At 36.6% G+C, this 19,870-nt stretch overlaps 3 protein-coding genes across 3 annotated transcripts; all 3 read right to left on the reverse strand.

Annotated features, from left to right (window-relative positions):
* Positions 1–242: 242 nt before the first annotated feature.
* Positions 243–5,880, reverse strand: LOC135689469 (uncharacterized). Its single transcript, XM_065206705.2, has 6 exons — positions 5,290–5,880; positions 4,584–4,662; positions 2,772–2,872; positions 2,251–2,304; positions 1,687–1,788; positions 243–1,372 (listed from the first exon to the last, which is right to left on the reverse strand). Exons 1-6 carry the CDS (start codon positions 5,359–5,361, stop codon positions 806–808), a joined length of 975 nt encoding a protein of 324 aa, XP_065062777.2. The 5' UTR covers positions 5,362–5,880; the 3' UTR covers positions 243–805.
* A 187-nt stretch (positions 5,881–6,067) lies between these two features.
* On the reverse strand, positions 6,068–19,703 carry LOC135689466 (metabotropic glutamate receptor). The gene is made up of 3 exons (XM_065206699.2): positions 19,447–19,703; positions 15,119–15,227; positions 6,068–9,016 (listed from the first exon to the last, which is right to left on the reverse strand). The coding sequence occupies exons 2-3, from the start codon at positions 15,195–15,197 to the stop codon at positions 6,492–6,494; spliced, it is 2,604 nt and encodes an 867-aa protein (XP_065062771.2). The 5' UTR covers positions 15,198–15,227; positions 19,447–19,703; the 3' UTR covers positions 6,068–6,491.
* Positions 12,785–14,492, reverse strand: LOC135689471 (uncharacterized). The gene has a single exon (XM_065206708.2). The coding sequence runs from the start codon at positions 13,641–13,643 to the stop codon at positions 12,888–12,890; it is 756 nt and encodes a 251-aa protein (XP_065062780.2). The 5' UTR covers positions 13,644–14,492; the 3' UTR covers positions 12,785–12,887.
* Positions 19,704–19,870: the final 167 nt, after the last annotated feature.

Genomic DNA, 19,870 nt, shown 5'->3' on the forward strand with positions numbered 1-19,870 from the left:
CTTCAAAGAACAACTATAGTCGGGGACAACTTTTATTTCATCTTTACGTTCATTTTTTATAGCCTTAGTATTATTAAATATTGTAAATTAGGTTTGATTGGTAAATTTCTTTTGTTACTAGTATTTTAACATAGTTATTAGCTCTTATTTTAATCTTTTAAACAGGTCAGGTTGAAAAACATATGTATGAACCTTTAACCTGTATAAATATTATAAAATAAAAAAAATAAATAAAAACTTCGGAGCGCTTACGCTAGGGCTCAATAAACTCGGCCTAGTTACGCCAGATTCTTAATGCGACACTCGTTTGCGGTCGCCCTGGCAGCGTTCCCAATCAATTCTAGCGAAAACATTATATCAACTTGTAGGAACATGAGTTATTCTGACAATTTCTTCCCTTAAAGTTTGCCTCAGTCGTTCTTGCCTCTTGCCTCAGACCGAATGGGATTTTTCATTGTTGCCCGAATGAATAATTTTAGCATAAATGACAATCAATTGTTTTGCTGAATGTGAATAGAAATAATCTGCTGAATGTGAAAATTTATATTCTGCTGAATAAGAAAACATATTCCTTTCCGTGTAAAAATCTGCACGGTTTATTTCTGAATTTGAACGCATTTCAGCTACTTGAAGTTTGCGACACATAAGGCTTCCTTTCAACCTTAACAATTTTTAAAGAGGACAACAGCAACATCATGGTTAGATTTTTCCACATCTATGTACCTCAAACAGCAATACAGAAGTCTAAATTAAGCATCTAAATGTCTTTAAAAACAGTATTTCTTGAAACAGTTTTGAGAGACAACTATTGAATGTCACTGCTCAAACGACGTCTTTTGGAAGACTTCTTCGAAGCAAATGAATTTTTGTCTGTGACATCTTCATTCCTCTGCACTTGACGAGTATTACACTCTTGAAAACAAGCCACCCATCTCCTTCCATCTCTTTTCAGCGTCAACCTAATGCCACCGTAGGGTATTCCTGTCGCCATTCGTGTGTTCAAAGTATTCCTGTCCTCGGCGTTTTCCTTGCTTTTATGAAAACAATTTTCAGTGGAAGCTCTCTTTCTTTTTCTTCCTTGAAGTTTCCTTCTTTTTGACAAGTCTTCGTCTTTCGGTGTCTCCTCCTCACTATCTGTTTCTTCTGCGCACTGCACTTCGAATTTAAGTTTTGCCAGATGGAACAGCAACAAGCTATCGAAGAAGCATTCCTTTATCTTGATCGCAGGCTTCACTTTGCAAGTTGAAAAGACACCATTCATCTTCAGGACGAGTTTTTGCAATTTGATCTGCAGACTCTGCGTTTGACATTCAGCCAGTCTGTGTCGTCTCTTCAAGTACCGTTCGGCTCGCTTTTGGTGCTTTGTAAAACTCTAAACAACAAAAAAGAAAATAATATAAAGTTGAGCATTGTGATTCTTCCACGAATTCATTAGTCAAGCGTTAAGTAGAAAAGGACTACTTTTTGGCGGTGTCTCCTGAGCTCTCGCAGCTCTTCACGTCTTAGTTCTATCTCTGAACCTAAAACTGAAGCCTTTTTGCATGCAAGATTTGCTATTACCTCTGTAATGAATGCTTCGAGGTAACTTTTTTGGAACTCGAAATCAATTTGATAAACTGAGAAACCTGTAGTTCTTCCAAATTCAGAAAAATCAACACCTAATTCAAAACAAATACAGAAACTTACGATTCGGTAAAGTCTGGCGAAAAAGTTGTTCCATGCATCCAGTAGCCGTTTCAAGAAGTTACCACATAACTCCACATAATCTGCAACATCGTTGTTGTCTGCCTGCAAAATGGTGGTGAAATAAAAACATTGTTTCGAAAGTGTAAGATCATGCTATTGTGTCAAACTAGAATAAGATTGCATAGATTCACTGAAGTTTCAATTAAAAATCCACTGAAGTTAAAAATAGTTCTGTTTATCGACTAATGTTCTGAGGCCTGTAAAGCACGGCCTAGAAAGTCTTTTTGAAAACGTTTAGTAGATATAAAGCTTAAGGAGGCAGATACTAAAATTACGGTTAATTCCACACAATTAGGCATAAGAAGGACCCGGAGATTCTTCGAATTTTTTCTTCGAATTTCATTTCACAAAAAATGTAAAAACGCAGCCAGTGTTTCTTTTTTGATCTTGCAGTCCTTATGAAAGTTAAAGATGAAGAAACATGATTATATTTTGCTGTATCGGTAAAAAATCAGCTCAGCTTATTTTACAATCTTCACGAAAAATATTGTGTAAGACACTCACATAGGAATGAAGTTGCACCAATCGATCGAGAATGAACTGAACTGCATTTTTAATCTACAAAAATACCAAAGAATTTATTAAAAATTTGCACAAGACAGGTAAAAACAATAAATATTATGAAATTAGAGATTTGTTTATTGCAGGTGGAAACTGCTTTCTTCTTTCTCCTTTCAATTGATGTTTTATCTAAAAATAACTTTGCATTTCTAGGCTTTTGCTTTTTGGGAACAGATGCCTGGTTCCTATAAAGATGTATGATTCATAATTGCAATATTGTTTTCAAGGCCTTTCATTTCATTAGCTTACAATTTTTATCATAACCACACTTGAATTGAAAAATATGAAGAGATTAGGCTGCAAATTATTTTTGAAAACAATGATGTTAAGTGAGGAACCAACTATAAATTATTCAAACCATGTACACAGTGAATAGTAGCATAGTGCTCTAAACATTGAAACACAGATGAATAGAAAGGTTTCTTGTGCAAGAACGATTTTGAATAAAGCAGTCAAGAACGAACCTCATTAAAGGCCGTCTTTTGATAGCATCTCTTTTTCAATTGTTCAACAACATGGCAGTCGACGATATCAGTGCACTTCTTGATCACATCGAAAAGTTTGCCTGCGAATTATCCAAAAATATTGTCTTTACTTGGTCAGATCTGCTCAGCATTTTGCTCTCATGAACAATATAGGCTACAGTACTTTATCTTGAATCTGCACTATTAGAATTCAGCAGATCTTTTTAGTTATCTTATGTCTCCTTGGAAATCTAGGCATAGTTAGAGCAAGTTATTTTATGTCTCGTTATCCCTGAACACTTATTTTAGTTCCATTAAGGTAAAGTAATGAAAAGATTTTTAAATATTGAAGAATATTGTCTCTTGTCCACTATCGTCTACCTTCAAAAATGCCCGTATGCGCAAGGCTTAAGGCCCGGCCAAACGCATAAAACATCCGTAAAACATTGTCAAACATTTTTGCACCAACATTGTTGGACAATGTTTTATGACCTGGCCAAACGAATCAAACAAATGTTAAGCATCTGTGATGGTCAAGCGCTGCCGCACAGCTTCCTACAGTTACTGCGTTGTATTTGCCGAATTTTAATTTACTGCGCTTGCGTGCGTTTAAGGGGTGGCCAAACCAACGCAACACTGTTGACCAAATATGAGAACAAAGGAAATGTTTTACGAAATGTTTGATGCAAATCAAATTTCGCAAAACATCATAAAACATCGTAAAACATAGTGACCAAACGAATCAAACATGTTTTAAGCAACAATGTTGGATTATGTTTTATGCCGATGTTTTATTCGTTTGGCCAGGGCTTTATTTACTATGATGCAAGAAGTAAGAGCAAATTGTTAATCTTTTTTTTAAGGCCTATTATCCGCAGGAAAAGAAGTACATGGAATGCCTCCAATTGAAAAAGGGGTTTCTATGTTTCGTTTAGTGGTGTCTCTAGGGTATGGCGGGCGCCCTTGGTACTACTTTTAAGTAGGGTACCAATTCGATATAAAGATCTGGAAAATCTTTCATTCAAAGAAGGTTGTTAGGATTATTATTTGTCTCTAAGTCTCATTTTCATCACACATTGAACTTTTTTTTCCTCGACAAGAATTCATATCTAATAAAATCTTTTGACTTTTCAAAATTTGAACAGTTTTTTCTATATTCTACTACAGCTCTTTGGCAAGACAACATTGCTTAAAAGAGAATATTTCCCAACGATCTAGAGTACAAAATTCGAGCCTTTTCCGTTCTTCCGCAGCAACCATATTGCCGCCTAAATAACTCCTTTTATGCTAGTTCCAATATACAGATCTCTAGAGTTGGAGGAAGGTCTGATTTTGGTGTCGTATGTTTGGGCAGAAGTGGTACTCAGAGGCCTATTCCCCTTGGATACGTCTCTGAGTATCATTATGAAATCATTACAGACAGAGAGTGAGGTCTGATATTGGTTTTGTATATTTGGACACAAGCGCAAATTCATTCGATGCCCTAGAGTGTTAGGCACGCCACCCTCCTACCCCAGATACGCTTCTACAACCCTTGCCAAAATTGTTAGACCACTTGCGCAAAGCTGAAGCTTTTCTTGAAATATCCCCCCTACCTTCCATTACAATGAAGTTCAATTTTTGAAGCAGCAGTGATTTTTTGGTAAGGTAGCTTTAGATTTGCATTTTTTATTTGCATGCTGCAATGGGAAGGCGTTCTAGTTATTTTAGGCAAGGATTGTAGGTTAAATTTTGATGCTAAGGTACAGATAGAGATGTACGTAACGGGAGGTACAGCAGGGTCTATACGACAACAAAAAATCTTTGTCTTACCAATATGAAGTTTGATTTCTTCAAACAAGTTGGTCATCGTTCCGTCGTTTGGTGTGAAGAAACCAACAGGAAATGCATTCTGTTGGTGAAAGAGAAACATGAAATGGAAGAGTGTTGAATGAAGCAAACATTGAACATACTCTGCAGCATTTCATGGCAACAAGTATGAAGTAATTTGTATTTTCAAAAGAACTTTTCCCAGATAGACACCACAGTTCAGTCACAGAAAGTGCCTTGGTAGGTGTACAAATTCATATAAAGCTCACAGATCCGGTGACTTTATTTTTTGAGGATCTCAGAATATGCATCTAATATATGCATTTAATAATCTATTATTTTATGTTTTTCTTTGGACAATATTTCAATCTTTAACTCTACATTCAATTCTCTGCGTTCCAAAAGAAAAAGAAACTGCTTTGATGAGTTTCGAGGTATACCATGAGGGACAAACATATCCTTAAAAACTCTTGAAGCATTAAGTGGGAATGAGAAAGATCTTTCACAAAGAGTTTCATTTAAAGCCCAAACTTAATGTAATATGTAATAAGTGATATGTAAAAGCAAAGAAAGCTGAAACCATCGCTTTAACAAATTCTTTTTAAGGAACTGAAAATAACAAACTTTAGCTTTAGGAAAATAACGTCTATTTAGTCATTTTGCTTACAATAAAAAATTATATATTTATACCAAATAATGCAAAACTTACCATAAACTTTACGACAGGATTATAGTCAACCATGAAGGTAGTATCGCTTTCAGATTCGCTGCTGCACGACATCGTTATTAGAGAAAATTCAATAAATACCAAAATTTCGAATCGAGCACCAAGAAAAGCCTCAGTCCTTTTTGCGATTGCGATCACTTACGAGCTTTTTTCGAAAAGCATCAATACTCTGATCATACTCAGCTTTATACCCAAACAGATAGCAAATTAAGATTACGTCACAATCCAAATCATAAAATGACGTCACAATCAGGCTAATGCTATAATGAACTGGAAATCAAGTATCAAAAACTAGGGTTTCAACACGGGGAAAACGAAATTCCCATCAAAGGAATATTTGGCTTAAATTAATCTTATTTTTTCAAGAATCGCAGTAGCTATCTATATACACTGGAAAATTTGATTCATCCTAGTTTCCAATTTAAAAATTTTTAGGGTTGCGACCTTAACGAGCAAGGCGACGTAATGATAAGATGGTTTAGTTATAAGGTCTAGGCGGGGAAACTATGTTATGAGGAAATAAGAGGGAAGGCCTTTACAAAAATGTGGCTAACTTCTGCCTGCCTCGTTGAACTAAATTCAAATGGCACTAAACGAGTATAAAGGTCTTCTAATGGTTTTTGACTATGCATTGAAACTGTTTTAGAGATAGGGATTGCTATTTGGAGAAAACATTTTGCTCTCAAAAATTTCTTTCATGTAATGTATGAAATGTCGGTATATAACTATTCTCTCATTCAATTTTGTCTGTTCTTATGCTCAAATATAAATGTAATATAAGGAAGTCCTTGTAAATAGGAATTGACTTTATCACCGTATGGAAATTCAAAGCCCTGAAGTAAAAGAAATCAAGAAAATTTAGATATCCTGCTGGAAGGGGTAGGATCAAACAGAAGCAGTTATCTGATTAAGTTTCCTGTTAGATTTTTGATACTGCGCTAGTGCGGAAATATAGGACATCTACAACTATTGGGTACTTTGCATAAAAAGCTAAAGAAAATCTGAACAATATGGTGACGTCGTTTCCATTTTACACAACAGACACCAGTATTATTAATACTTTTTGCAGCATTTTCTTTGCTCCGATTTCTGTGCTTTCGCTTGCATCTAGTAAGTTTTTAAAATTGTTGCAATAAAATGGATTAAGTCAATCAGAAGAAGATAATAAACACAAAAACGCAATGTCAATATACATCTTGACTTGCTGAAGTGAATCGTCTCTGGCCGTACATAGCCTCTGTGCCTCTTTGCAAGGACATTGAGTTTAGTTTATGAGATTGCATTTGAAATCGGTTAGGATCAGCCTCTTGCTTTGAAACATCGGAAACTTGCCTCTCTTTTTGAGCCTGCGTAGGCATAACAAGTATCTGGACTTTTTGACCAAACAGACCGAGAAGGGTAACGAAGGCAGCGGCGATCAAAGTGGCACAAATCAAGTGGTCATGCGCATAGCTAAGCTCATCAGCAGAGAAATACGTCGGTAGAAACACCGCCCAGGCAAGGAAAGTGAGGTACATTGTGAATGCAATGTATTTTGACTCGTTGTAATTCTTCGGGAAATTGCGCGTTTTAAACGCGTACCACGTGCAGCAGCACATGAAAAAGACACTCAGCAACATGTTGAGAACAAGAGAGAGTGCCCTGTTGCTGCAATGATGAGTAACGACACCGTTCTGCTTGTCGTAAACTTTAGTGATCTTCTTCGCTGTCCCTAGCATCCATACAATTCCTAGCAATACTTGGACTCCTATGATGTTCAAAAGAAGAAAGAGCTGTGACTGTGGACTGATCAAATTCGGCCTAGCCACTGACGTCTGGGCGTTACAAAATATTCTGTATATTCGGTTGGTCTTAAGAAACAGCGGCGAGTAGCACATGCAGAATGCGATACCTGGTATGATATCTCTTGATACACAAATGGCTCTTGAAGGGGCTATCAGAAATGCGATTGGTGAGAGAAATAGAACACAGATGCCACACAAAATAACATAAGACAAATCACGACCTGATGCTCTAACGAGTTTGTTGTCGTTGAACTTGATGAAAATAAATATAACGAACAGTGTTGCTATGACTCCAATAGCTGACAACCCGATGTATGCCAAAATGGCTCGTTTTGACGACGAGTCATTTCCAAAATGTTGCACTTCAAGAGGAACACAACCTAATCTCAAAATATTTGGTCTGCCATCGTTTCCACAATCCATGCAACTGTCGTTGACAACGATGTCGTTCTCCTTGCATTTCGTACATTTTCTGCAGCACTGTCCCAATTTCATGTTCTGCTCCCATTTCTCACCCCCACGACATTGAGGTCGACAAGAAGAAACTGCTTGCTTCTTTATTCTTGTCCAGATAATTTCAGAGTTAAGAATCAGGTCTCCAGGTACTAAATGTGATGCGTTAAAAGCTGGGTTTGCCTTTCCCTCACGTTCAAATGTCCAATTGCCAAGTATCTTATTCTGAAACCCAGATTCAGTTCGAATGTAGTTGAGTATGTTATAACTAACGACTGCTGGGTTGAGATTTGTTATTGGGTCGCTGATGTTCAGTGTTTTGTCCGCAAAAGCTTTACTTGCTAGAAAGGTATTCAGGAATAAAAAGAATTGTTTTCTCTCCTTTGATTTTTTTATGGAAGGGATTTTGCATGGTGGTTTATTGTTGCATTTCTTTTCAATATACTTTCTAATTGCGTAAGCGAAAGAAAATACTGAGTTTATAACGTAGTTTACAGGGGTATTTGGGTAGTAACCTTCATTAACACGAAGTTTCTCTGCTCCTGAGCAGTTATGCAGCTGTCCACATTCATCCACCCCAACAGAACAATTGAAAGTGGTTCTCCAGAAGGAACTGAACGGCTTGTCTGTGTATGTGTTCCTTTTCAAAGATAGAAAGTAGTTTCGAAATTCTTGGTTCTCTTTTGTTGCAAATTCAATGCTAATGGCTCCTTCAAGAAACTCCTCATTTCCTTTTGTTACCTCAACATAATTGGTAAAGCCAGACAACGCAAGGATTTGGAACCTGTTTTTTAAGGACAAGGCCCTCAGACCAAATGCGATGCCTTTCGAATCTCTTGTATTTGTAAATAAAACAAGGCCTGTGGCTTTCGTTGCATTGGCACCCCTAACCGTCTCGATATAGTCAGTGCCGCTTGGATTTAAAGGCAAACGATAACTCTTTGCATCGCATATATCAAACTTGAGAAGATGTTGCACAAACAGAGACGTGATTTCATTCCCAATTCTACCGCTTGAGCTGATGATTATGACGTAATCCCACTTAAGCTGCTTCACAATGGCAACAGCCGCCGAGAGTCTGCATTTCTCGTTGGGCGTGATTTGAAATTGGTATGAGTCCATTTGGTGTTTGGCATGAGGGTCTTCACTATGACTGATAACAGGAATTTTGAGGGATTCAGTGAAAAGTGAAACTACAAATGGGTTATGATGCTCTAAGGCACTGATAATAGGGTAGGAGTTTAAGAAAAAAGTAATAAGAATCGATTTATATAGCCAGTCTTCGTCTTTTGTATAGACAGTACTTTCTTTTAACTTGAATCCGTAGAGAAGGTTCTTCTCGTTTACTTTCATTATAGCGAAGCGATACGCCTCTTGCAAATGGATTCCAGTTTGAGAATTAACTGAACAAGAGTCGCATTGTGATCCCGAGCAAATATCAAATATACCAGCGATTCCGAATTCAGTAAGATCTGAAATAAAAATTTAAAAATATAGGCCTTTTAACCACGTTTAAGGGTCAAGTTTGAAATCAAACCATTTTTTTACATCTCTGGTAACTGGCAATCAACAAAGAGAGAAAATTGATTTCAAGACAACAGCTTAGAGGGGTGCTCAATGTCGAATACCCTACACACACAAAGCAAACAGGTAAAGACGTCCTATCTTAAGAAATAATGTAAAATAAATGGAACCTTTCTGGAAATATCTTACGACCACACCCCGATGCCCCCAGTGGAAAGCAACGAATCATCATTTTTAAAAATCAAACTCAGAGAATTTTCTTTGAAGGCCAATTTGCACACTATCAGTTTTACACAATGAAAAAATGGTGATGAATAATCACAAAAAATTAAAAAAAATTAAATAATCCAGCTCAATTCAATCAAGGATCTTGAAAGTTTAAGCCTGCTAGCGCTAGAAAGACTAACTTGGAAATCACTAATTAACGACATTAATGTTGGTGCTAAAAGCAGAGAAGAATTCATAGTTGCTCAATGCGAGGAAAGCTACAGTAAACTTCCCGATAACTCTAACTTCCACGGGAAAGATGAAACCAAGGGAACAATTAAACCATGAAAATATTTAAATTCTTCGAGTTATCGAATGTAGTTGTAGCGTCCGTCAAGTGAGGCAGTAGCGAAACAGAGGCTCATGGAGTAAGTCTAGAGTTATCGAGACTCTAGATAACTCGAACTTAAGGAAAAAGGCAGCCATTACTTATTGTTGTTGTTGTCGAACTTAACGAAAGTTGTTCATGTAAACAACAACAACAACAACAACAACAACAATAAATGACATTAGAATGGAACAGAAGATTGAAACAGCATTTCAAAAAACCTTCTTCACTGAATTAGGGTGTGAATGTCAAAAAAGAGATGCGACAGTTCTATAAAATAAAGTTCCTATCGTTTTTACAGCTTCGATAAATCTTGAATCCTATACTAAAGAACAGAACATTTATAAAGATATCAGACTCCAAAGCAAGATTGAAAATCAAAAAACCCTGTTGATCAACAGGTGTTATGTGTTATAAATGGAATGGTAAATAGATTGTTGCTCATTCAAATAAAGGAAATACTGAACATTTGGCCAAAACTATTGGTTTATTTCTGTGTATTGGTATATTGGTAAGTCATCCTGAAGCGAAATGCATCGCCAAAGTAACTGGTAACAGGTGCAATCTTCGTGTTTGAGAAGGATTGGTTTCTCCATTCATTCTGCAGATTATAAAACTAATTAAACAATCGTTTGGTTTGAAAGCGCATAAAAATGGCTTTGAAAAAAGCAAAACTTTTGAGTCATCAAAGCTTTTCGTCTGACACTCTTAAGAGTATAAAACGTCCGAACATAGACCAAAAACTCTATGCTAGGAAATATATATACCCAATTGTGGCTCGAAATAGGCCAATCAGAAACGCTAGCACATGACTGTCGAGGTTGATCAATCAGTGCCGCTTGCCATTTGAAAATATTACCAATGGGGTCCTAAGATGAAAATCCTTCTGTCTACACAACTGGGAGTATATATTTCCTAGCGTAGAGTTTTCAATCTATGTTCTGATGTTTTATACATTGGGGAGTGCCAGACGAAAAGCTTAAGCATAACTCAAGATGGTTGCTTTTTCAAACCCATTTTAAACTTTTGAAACACCAAAAGATTGTTTGATTATAAATCTAAACAAATTTTTTCTGTGAAAAACACTAGTGTGATTCATATATTGTTGTTATTTGATCATGCGCACTAAAAACAAGTTCGGATCATCGAAGTAGGCCATATGGGAATCGAAAAATGGTTCGAGAAAGCGAATGTTCGAGTCATCGAGGATTCGGGTTAAAGAAAGTATATTTAAATGAATGTATTGCAGAATGCAATACCAGTTCGACTTAACGAATATTCAAGTTATCGTGAATTTACTGTATTAATATATAAATATGGAAGATAATTAATGTTATTTTTATTCGCAACGACGCTAAAAATTTTTTTTGCACCAACCTGTTGCTAGATATCATCAGTGAATGTGACTGTTCGAAAAACGCATTATTTTAAAAAGACCAAAAACATGATTTGAAATTTTGAGTAATCAAAGCCGTTGCTAGGCCAGTTGAATAATCTGTCAAATTGCACAGATACAAAGAATTAAGCGATTATCATATAAATCTTGAAATTGGTCCCCTCGTATAAGCCCCTCAAATCAGCCCCCAACCAGGAAAAGAAAATTGTTTATATTCAACCATTATGGAGCAGTTCCTGAAGGCTGAGGGTGACCAGCAGTATGATGTTTAATTATATTGTCGTCTTAGCGGATGCTTTCTTCTATACTATTTCTTATTAAGAGGCCTCCTACGAGAGAGGTTGCAAAATGCTGCAATAGCAATTTATAGAATTTTCGAAAGTTGTGTAACCAAGTTGTAATTATATGATATCTGAAACCACACAAGCTCTTGGTCGATGCTGTAGTTTCAATTTCATTTTAGTTATTTTAAATTGCTCGTCTTATAACTAGACTGCGTCTTATAACAATAAAAGTAACAAATTGATCATCTCAAGCTCTTGAACTTAGGAAAAAATGGCTTAGTAGAATGGTATTTGAGGAATTTTTAATCCGACAAAGACCAGCACTAACCAAAGCTCAGTTTGAGAGAGCAGAACGCATTACAGATTGAGGGGGCTAAAGCCTTTTGAGGGGGAGGGGCGCTAAAAATGCTAATACAAAGAGGACGGCAATTTTTTGTATGGTTTTGAGGACAATTTCGAATAACATTGTTACTTTATCCCTGGCTGTTGGGGGTAAAAAATAATACATTTAGGAAATTGTTAGGAAAAGAATAATACATTTTTAAGTTGATTTGGACAACACTTTCGTTTTCATGACAAAAATGACCTATTGTGGAAAAAAATAATTTATGGGCACACTTGTATCGGAAAAAAGGGCCAAAGAGCCAAAAGGTATGATACTGTCTCAAAATTTTCAGCCAAAAATGAGACCCGTTTGCGCATCCCTTGTGCGAGTAGCCAGTGTATTAGTTAAACCGCGCTGCGTTCACACCATTCCACATCAACCAATCCGACACCATCATCGTCTCTTTTAATGTGTAAATCTTTAAGTCAGTTTACTTTTGCTCTGATGAAGTCAAGTTTGCCAGGGCGAAATATCAGCCTTCACTGATTTACGTGTATTTTTTGCTGTTCATTCTCGTTGCATTGCAGTGTCTCTTATTTGTTATATTAGTTAAACCCCCGGGCGGCCACAGGTGTAGTGCTAGGGGGCCAAAATAAAACCAATTTCTACTTTTGTTATTGTTTTAGCAACATTATGTGCAAGAGCCCCCTTGATATTTTGATGCTACTGCACCACTGCTCTTACCCTCAGCTAGACACCGGTGCTGTTAGAGTAGGATTACGAGTGAAATTATTCAGACTTGCTTCGACTAGGAATTGTAGAGACCCATTGGTTAATTTTTGTTAGTTTATCCCTGGTTGTTAGGGGTAAGAAAAGTCTATGGACATTTCAAGCAACAAGATAGACATCAATCTTCGATCGAATCGGAACATGACAAGTACGACTGACATGGCTTCAAGCCTCCCAAAAGGAAGAAATTTTTTCTTCATGAATAAGCAATTGTATGCAGAATGAAAGATTTATATAGATAACGGGGTGACGACCAATCCATACATCTTCTATTTGAACACTAAAGGACTGAGCAGGGATTATGCTTCAAAAACACAACGATCAACCTTGATGAAACGAGTTCATAATTTCGCTTCTGCTTCATTTTTAATGAAAATGTTAAATCATTAATAGGATTAGGTAACAAAATAAGTTTATGAAAGTCATTGCTTCATAAATAGCCGCCAAACCAGTACTGGGTGGTTGACTCTGGATTTGCAGTGCATCTAAAATTCTTGTTTCTTATACCATGGTACCCAAAATTGTCTTCATACACAGCTGCTCCTTGCTTTGCTCCAAACTCGCAAGTGTCGCCCGAAAGGTAACTGTCAATGTGTAAAATAAATGTATTCAGCACTTGCCAAAATCTAGCAGTTTTCTGATAGGCTGCATGACCACGAATGTTTATATACTCAACTTTCTTGCAAAGTCCATCCCCAAGATACGTCATGACATCCAATGACTTAAAATTCGTCCTGACGTAATCGGTGAAGTCGATGCCATGCGTGTTAAAACTGCATGTAGCCCTCCAGTGCGTTGAATGGGCCTTGATGGAAATCATTTGAGCTTTTGAGAGCCTATAGGCGACCCAATTTGGCGTTCTTTCATTGACTGGCGCGTCCACTGAAAATGGAGTGCTTTGGAAGGCAACCAAATTGTTGTTTTTGAGGGCCCATGAAAGAACCATGGTCCATGCTGTGCCTGGTTCAGAGGTGAAGTCGCAATAGACAGGGAAAGACTCCCCGTTTGGTCCTGCAACAGAATAGTATCCATTTGTTGTTGTCCCGTCTCTCAGGTGATCAAGACAAGATCTTGGTATGGCTTTGACATGAACTGCTGGCTGACGTTCTGCCAATGTCATGTTAATGAGGCAAAAGTGGACAGCAAGACAGAAGAACAGCGAAACTTGCATTTTCTCTATTTGCATCTTGACTTAGTTTTGACGTAGCAGAAGTAGTTAGATTCGACTTGCTAGTGTTCCTCTGCTAGACTGTGAGGGATATATGTATAACTGTAATTTCTTATACAATAGGTCATCCAGTTAGGTTGCATCATCATTTGACCAGGTGTGATCAATATTTGTCATATGAAACGCGTAGTATGTGTTTTTGCCGAACGTTTCCCAGACTTGCAAAGCACATAAACAGTATATCAATAGAAGGAGAGATATCAATATGATAACTAGGAGTGAACTGCCAAGTGAAGTCAAAGAGGGTTTAAAGGTATCAAGTGTTAAATGGTCAATTATGAAAATTTTGTCAAATTTTTATTTCTTTGGATATGATGAAAAAATTACCGCAAAATTTGATTTTGAAGGTAGTTTTCCAGTAAATGTTGCAGTTATTGCAAAAATTTGATTTATTTACGCACAAGTTTGATCATCTGTTGACACCCATGGGAAATTTTTGAAAAAAATTATATTACGTACTCTATGGTCTTCTACCATATCCCAAAATGCATCTTTACCACTTTAAAAAGCACAGTGAACAAATGAAGCATAGTTTCTGTTTGGCATGGCGGGTTTTGATAGTAAATGAAAATGAAATCTTACGAGAAATAAACAGCCTGAAAGCAAGCAGGCCAAACAACATCACGTTATTCGTTTTATTTTTGCCCGAACATAGCTTGTAAACTTCTTAAACATATGCTTAATAGGATCTTGCCAAATAGTTTGAAAAAATTCAAGATAATCCCTACAGGCGATAAACCCATGGCAGAAATCAAAGACGAACCGCACTCTTTTCCTGTTTCGAAAAGATTATGGACCGTATTTTAAAGGAAAGCGAATCCTCCCTTCTGAAAAAGGAGAAGCTCCGGTAAAATCTGCAGTTCAGTTTACATGAAGGTCACTCAAATAACCAGAATATTAAGCCCAGAATACATCGCGCATTGTCATGATCCTTGGTACGGTAAGTCATCCTCTGCTCCTTAATAAGCTCTCATAGTTACTATTTTAGATTCAAATAAGTGATTAATTTTTCAGCTATCTTAGCAGAAGGACCCAGTAACCAGTAGTCAATGAAAAAGGTCATCCTTTCCTCACATAGACAATGGTGTAATGAATTTATCTTAAGACGAATCCTATTCGTTATTTATATAGATGATATGCCACCGTCAACCTTACTATTGCAATACTGTTTGCAGACGGTTTTTCAAATAAAGAAAATTTTAATACTCGGTTTAACCAGGCAAATTATGAATGTAAAAAGCGCCATGAATCGTTTAAAGCAAACAAACTAGATATTACCAATAAAAAGACAAACGTGTACATTAGACCAATATTGTCAGCTTTATAGGAAAATCAACACTTATCTAGGTTACGATTATGTTGTTTGTATTGGTGAAAAAGAATAAGTTGAATATTATCCTTACTGCTAAATGTTCTTTGATTTATGTACCTACCTTTGCAGTGGGCTCTATACCTAGCAAGAATCAGAAGCATGGTGACGCTTATGATTTGCCCGATGCGATAAATATCCATGACGATATTCCTTCAAGTATGTGCAATGCTCTGCAAGAAATAAATGGTGTTCGTATGTCAACCTTTAAAGGACAGCACAATATAATTATATTGTTATGATAGAAATGCACATGACTGAGAATGGAAGCGTTCTTTTGGTAGCTTGATAGCCTGCGAGCAGGCTCAACTATTCCACGTAGGAAGAAATTTAGAATTTGCACGCAAGCTATATCTTGACACCTCAAATCAAAAAGTTCGTGTCTATTGAGCCCAAACGTGCTTTATCTGGTCGAGAGGAATTTTGATTTAATGGGGAAACTGGCAGCCTCGATTAACTGAGAAAAGAATAGTACATATAACAAAGAATAGTACATGAGTACCCAAGTCTTCAATTTATATATTGACGGTATACTCATAACCGAAAAACATCATCCTGTATTGTCCAGGGCCAAGAAAGATTTGCACTTTGCTCGATTTCTTCTTCGAGCGGATCTTTCCAAGGCTTTTGACTGCCTCAATTATGAAAATTTAATTCCAAAATCTGCAGCATATGGATTCAGCAAAGACGCCCTTAATCTAATATATAGGGCCACATAGCTATTTGCAAAAAAGGCGGCAAAGAGTGAAAGTAAATAGCTCTTTTGTGGTTAATTATTTTGCCATTTTCTTCTGGTATAATTTCACTTAAATTCCAAGTTATATAGCTCTTTCAATACTTGGAAATCTTTCTTTGACGCTCCACAAGGCTCAGCAGTAGGCCCTCTGCTCTTCAATATCTACATTAACGACAATTTTTATCTGGTGAAAGATACTGATTTATGTAATCATGTGGATGATACTTCTATCTTTTCGCGTGGATCCGATCTTAGAATCACTTGAAAGAGACTGATTGTTATCACAATGGCTTGAGAACAGCTACATCAAAATGAACTTCTAATTATAGGGAAGACAGATAAAGAAATCTTTGTAAATATCTGTTATTCATCAAAGAAAACACCGAAAAGACCCTTCTTGAAACAGCTTTAGACAAGAGGATTAAGTTTTTTAAATCTCATGTTGATAACCTCTGCAAAAAAACCAGTCAAAAACGTCGTGCTTTAAATCGCATATCAACATTCATGGATACACCTCAACAAGCTCTACCAATGACATTATTCATAATGTCTCATTTAAGCTATTGTCCACTTTTATGGCTGTTCCATGATAAAAAAATAAGAAACAAATTTAAAAAGATTGATGAGAGTGCTCTTTAAAGCATTTGTAAAGATAGCACCTCCAATTTTGATCAATTTTTATCTAACAAAATCTGTGTTTATTCACTAGAGAAATTTCCAGCTACACTTAATCGAGATACACAATATTATCGATAGCTTGGATCCAGCATTAACAGATGATGTTTTTGTTACTAGAAATCTAAAATATGAATTTCGAGCAAACAGTCATATTATTTTGGCCCAGTGCAGAAGTAACAAAATATGGCACAGAGATGATTAGATTTATTGGCCAAAAGTTGTGACAAAAGCTACATACTGAAATTGAAGAGTCCCAAACAAGAAACACTACATACTTTTAAACGTAGCAGAAAATCTTTAGGAAACCTCGAGTGCAGCTGTAGATTGTGTAAAACAGTTAGCGTACATTAGAGCTTCTTAAAAAATAACTACTTTCAACATTCATTGCAATTAGTTGGCTTTAAATAGCTTAGTCCTAGATCTCGTTGCCAACTGTAAATAAATTATTTATTACTTTTGCTGTTATATAAATAGAGCAGCGAGGGGTTTAGTTTAAGAAACTCAACACTGAATTATAAAAATTGAATTTACAGGAGCTGCCACCGTCCCATCCCCCAATAAAACTCCCTTAATATGCCCTTCGGACTGTCGGAATGTCTCCTAGAGTCTTTCCTTGTCATTTGATTTATAAATTCCTCAATTAAAATATTCTCCTAGGAAAAGCTGGCTGTCGCTGCAAAGTTATTATTTCTTATTGCACAAATCGCTTCAACTAAAAATACCTAGACACAGAATATGGCATAATAATCCCCTAGATTTCGACTGATTGTTATCAAAATAATAACCATGGAGTGCATTTGGATTCTTGCTTACAACCGTGATATATCTATCCCAAGGTTATCTTTCAATTTTGATTCAAAATAGAAACATTTGATACCTTCAGGTCCTCTTAGACTTCATTTGGCAGCTCAATCCTATTTATCAAAATGATATCTCTCCTTCTACTGAAGTATTGTTTATGTGCTTTGCAAGTCTGGGAAACGTTCGACAAAACTCACTACGCGTTTCGTATGACAAATATTGATTCACATCTGGTCAAATCAAGCATGGAAATGTAATCAGCGAGTTGGCATTGTATGTCATTGGGCCCAAATCAATAGTATTTTAAGCAAGACTCTATTCGGCCTTTCATCTCAAAAGTCTTCACTAATTTTTCACCTGCCAATTTGTGTCTTTTAGCTTTAGTTTCTATGGAATATATCAAACTCGGATGATACACGCATTTAATCTGATTGCTAAAGGCTTTAAAAAACATTTGTTGCTTTGGTTCCCCGGCATGACACAGCTTGTTGCACAAAGTATTGATGTGCTGGTGGTTGCAGAACAACAGGGGGACCCTTACTGATATCGCCTAACGAGGCAAAGGGAATTGCCCCTATTCCATGAAACGGCATTTGTTACATAAACGTACGAAGCATTGTAAATTGTGGCGAGGGGGCAAAGGCAGAAAGAGGCACATCTGTGAACAGCGAAGATGGACTTTATCTCTGGTTCTACAAAATGTGGGAAAGCACCCAGTGGCTCCCCAGTTTCAACGTCTATGACTTGAAATACACTGTCAACTGGATAAATACTGTCAACTGCATGTGAAAAAGTGACTGTTTTCGGCCTACATGCCTACTAGATGAGAAAGAGGGAAATAAGCCTAAAATTGTTTCCTATATGCATGAGCTAGCCATTCAAGTACCCTTTTACTTCGACCAAAGCACCATTCGTACACTCTCCTCAGCCCCAAAAACATCATAAAAAGGAGTGCTTTTGAATTATTTTTAGTAAATTGAAGCCAAGTTTTTATCACCTTGTTTCATTTTCTGGTATACTCCTGCTTGAATTTGGTCTGTTGTCCAAACACAATCCTTGTCTTCAGTGACAAAAAGGTTTGAGCATTACTAGCAACTCAGTAAATGATCTTCAGATATCGCCTTGAATAGGGTTCTAAAGTGTGACGTCACCAGAAATCTATTCTCAGAATTTTTAAATTTTAACCACATCACATTAAAGATCACCACGAAATACTTTCAAATATGTAAAATTGTTCAATTATGTCTAAAAATTGGTTGAGATATTGTCAATGAAAGATTTGAAGTTTAATAACGAATCACTGTTAATGTGGTTCTGTTCATAACTTTAAGAACAGAGACTAAAATACAGATTAGAGGTTTGATGAAGAAAGGGCCAATACACATGTGACTATATCTCAGTCAATTCGTAACACATTTGACTGATTTTGCACATTTAGAGGTATTTTATGGTGCTCTTTCAGGCTATAGGATCCAAATCCAAAATTTTTAAAAAGATTGTTGTGACGTCATCACTTTAGAACTCTATATCGCCCGAATAAAATAGCCCTTTTAAGCCGTTACATACATATGAACAATGAAGCAGATTTTTTGCTGACAGAAATTCAGAATCTTTTAAGGAAATGGCTCCAAAAACTTTCCAGAAAATTGCATTGGTTTTGTATATGCTTGACAGGATAGTGAAACATTAGCCGGTAGAAGGTTATCGCAAGGTGTAGTCAGTTTAAACTAGATTTGAGACGGTTGAAAAGTTCGTCTAATTCATAAATCAACAACATTTGTAAAACCAACTTAAAATTTGCATTCAAAAAGGCTAAAAAACAAAGCAATCTCTTGCAATTACTTTGAGATGGGGTATAAAAGGATTCTTCCCTGTCCCTCTTTCTTCATTTATAGGCCTTTGCATTGAACACTCACTGGCATCAAGATAAAATAATGTTTTTCTGACATTTGTCATTATATTTTTTTCACATTGCTGTAGGCGGTTCACATCGATTTACTCGTTCTATCATTGAAGGCTGGAAACAATCAAGGGACAATTAACTCCATAAGAATCGCGTACATCTTTGGTGGAAATCCTGTTTTCTCTGCGTAAACCTAGAAAATTCATTTTGTTTTGGTGGAAGTATTGTACGCTATTTTAAGAGTAAATTGCCTCTCGAAAACAACGCAACTTACGTTAAATAACTAAACCAATCCAGTGAAAGCGGAGATCAACAGAGGTACAAAGGCTAGCCGTTTTTGAAATCTGTGCAGGCAGTAAACATCATTCTCCTTCCCCATATCACTTTGCTTTTGCATCTACAAAAAACGGCGCATCCTGGTTTTGAGACTCCAGGAACTGTTTTTTTGTGACATGTGTAGAAATTCACCAGCCCTCGCGTGAACTAGTCACTTGCATTTTCTTCCTAAAGCACAGAAGTCACTGAAAAGAACGATATAGTTGAAAAACAAACTTATTCCAAATTTATTATTAGGGGGTTAATCCCGCCCGTGTTTTTGATTATCTCAGCGATATTGTGATTGCGCGGTGCAACGCTGTTGTCACTACCAGCGATATTGATCAATGCTGTGTGACTGATTCTATGACTGGCGTTTCTGC

The sequence above is a fragment of the Rhopilema esculentum genome, chromosome 5 (assembly GCF_057945365.1).
Source record: "Rhopilema esculentum isolate cy_ngs chromosome 5, ASM5794536v1, whole genome shotgun sequence".
Classification (NCBI taxonomy): Eukaryota; Metazoa; Cnidaria; class Scyphozoa; order Rhizostomeae; family Rhizostomatidae; genus Rhopilema; species Rhopilema esculentum.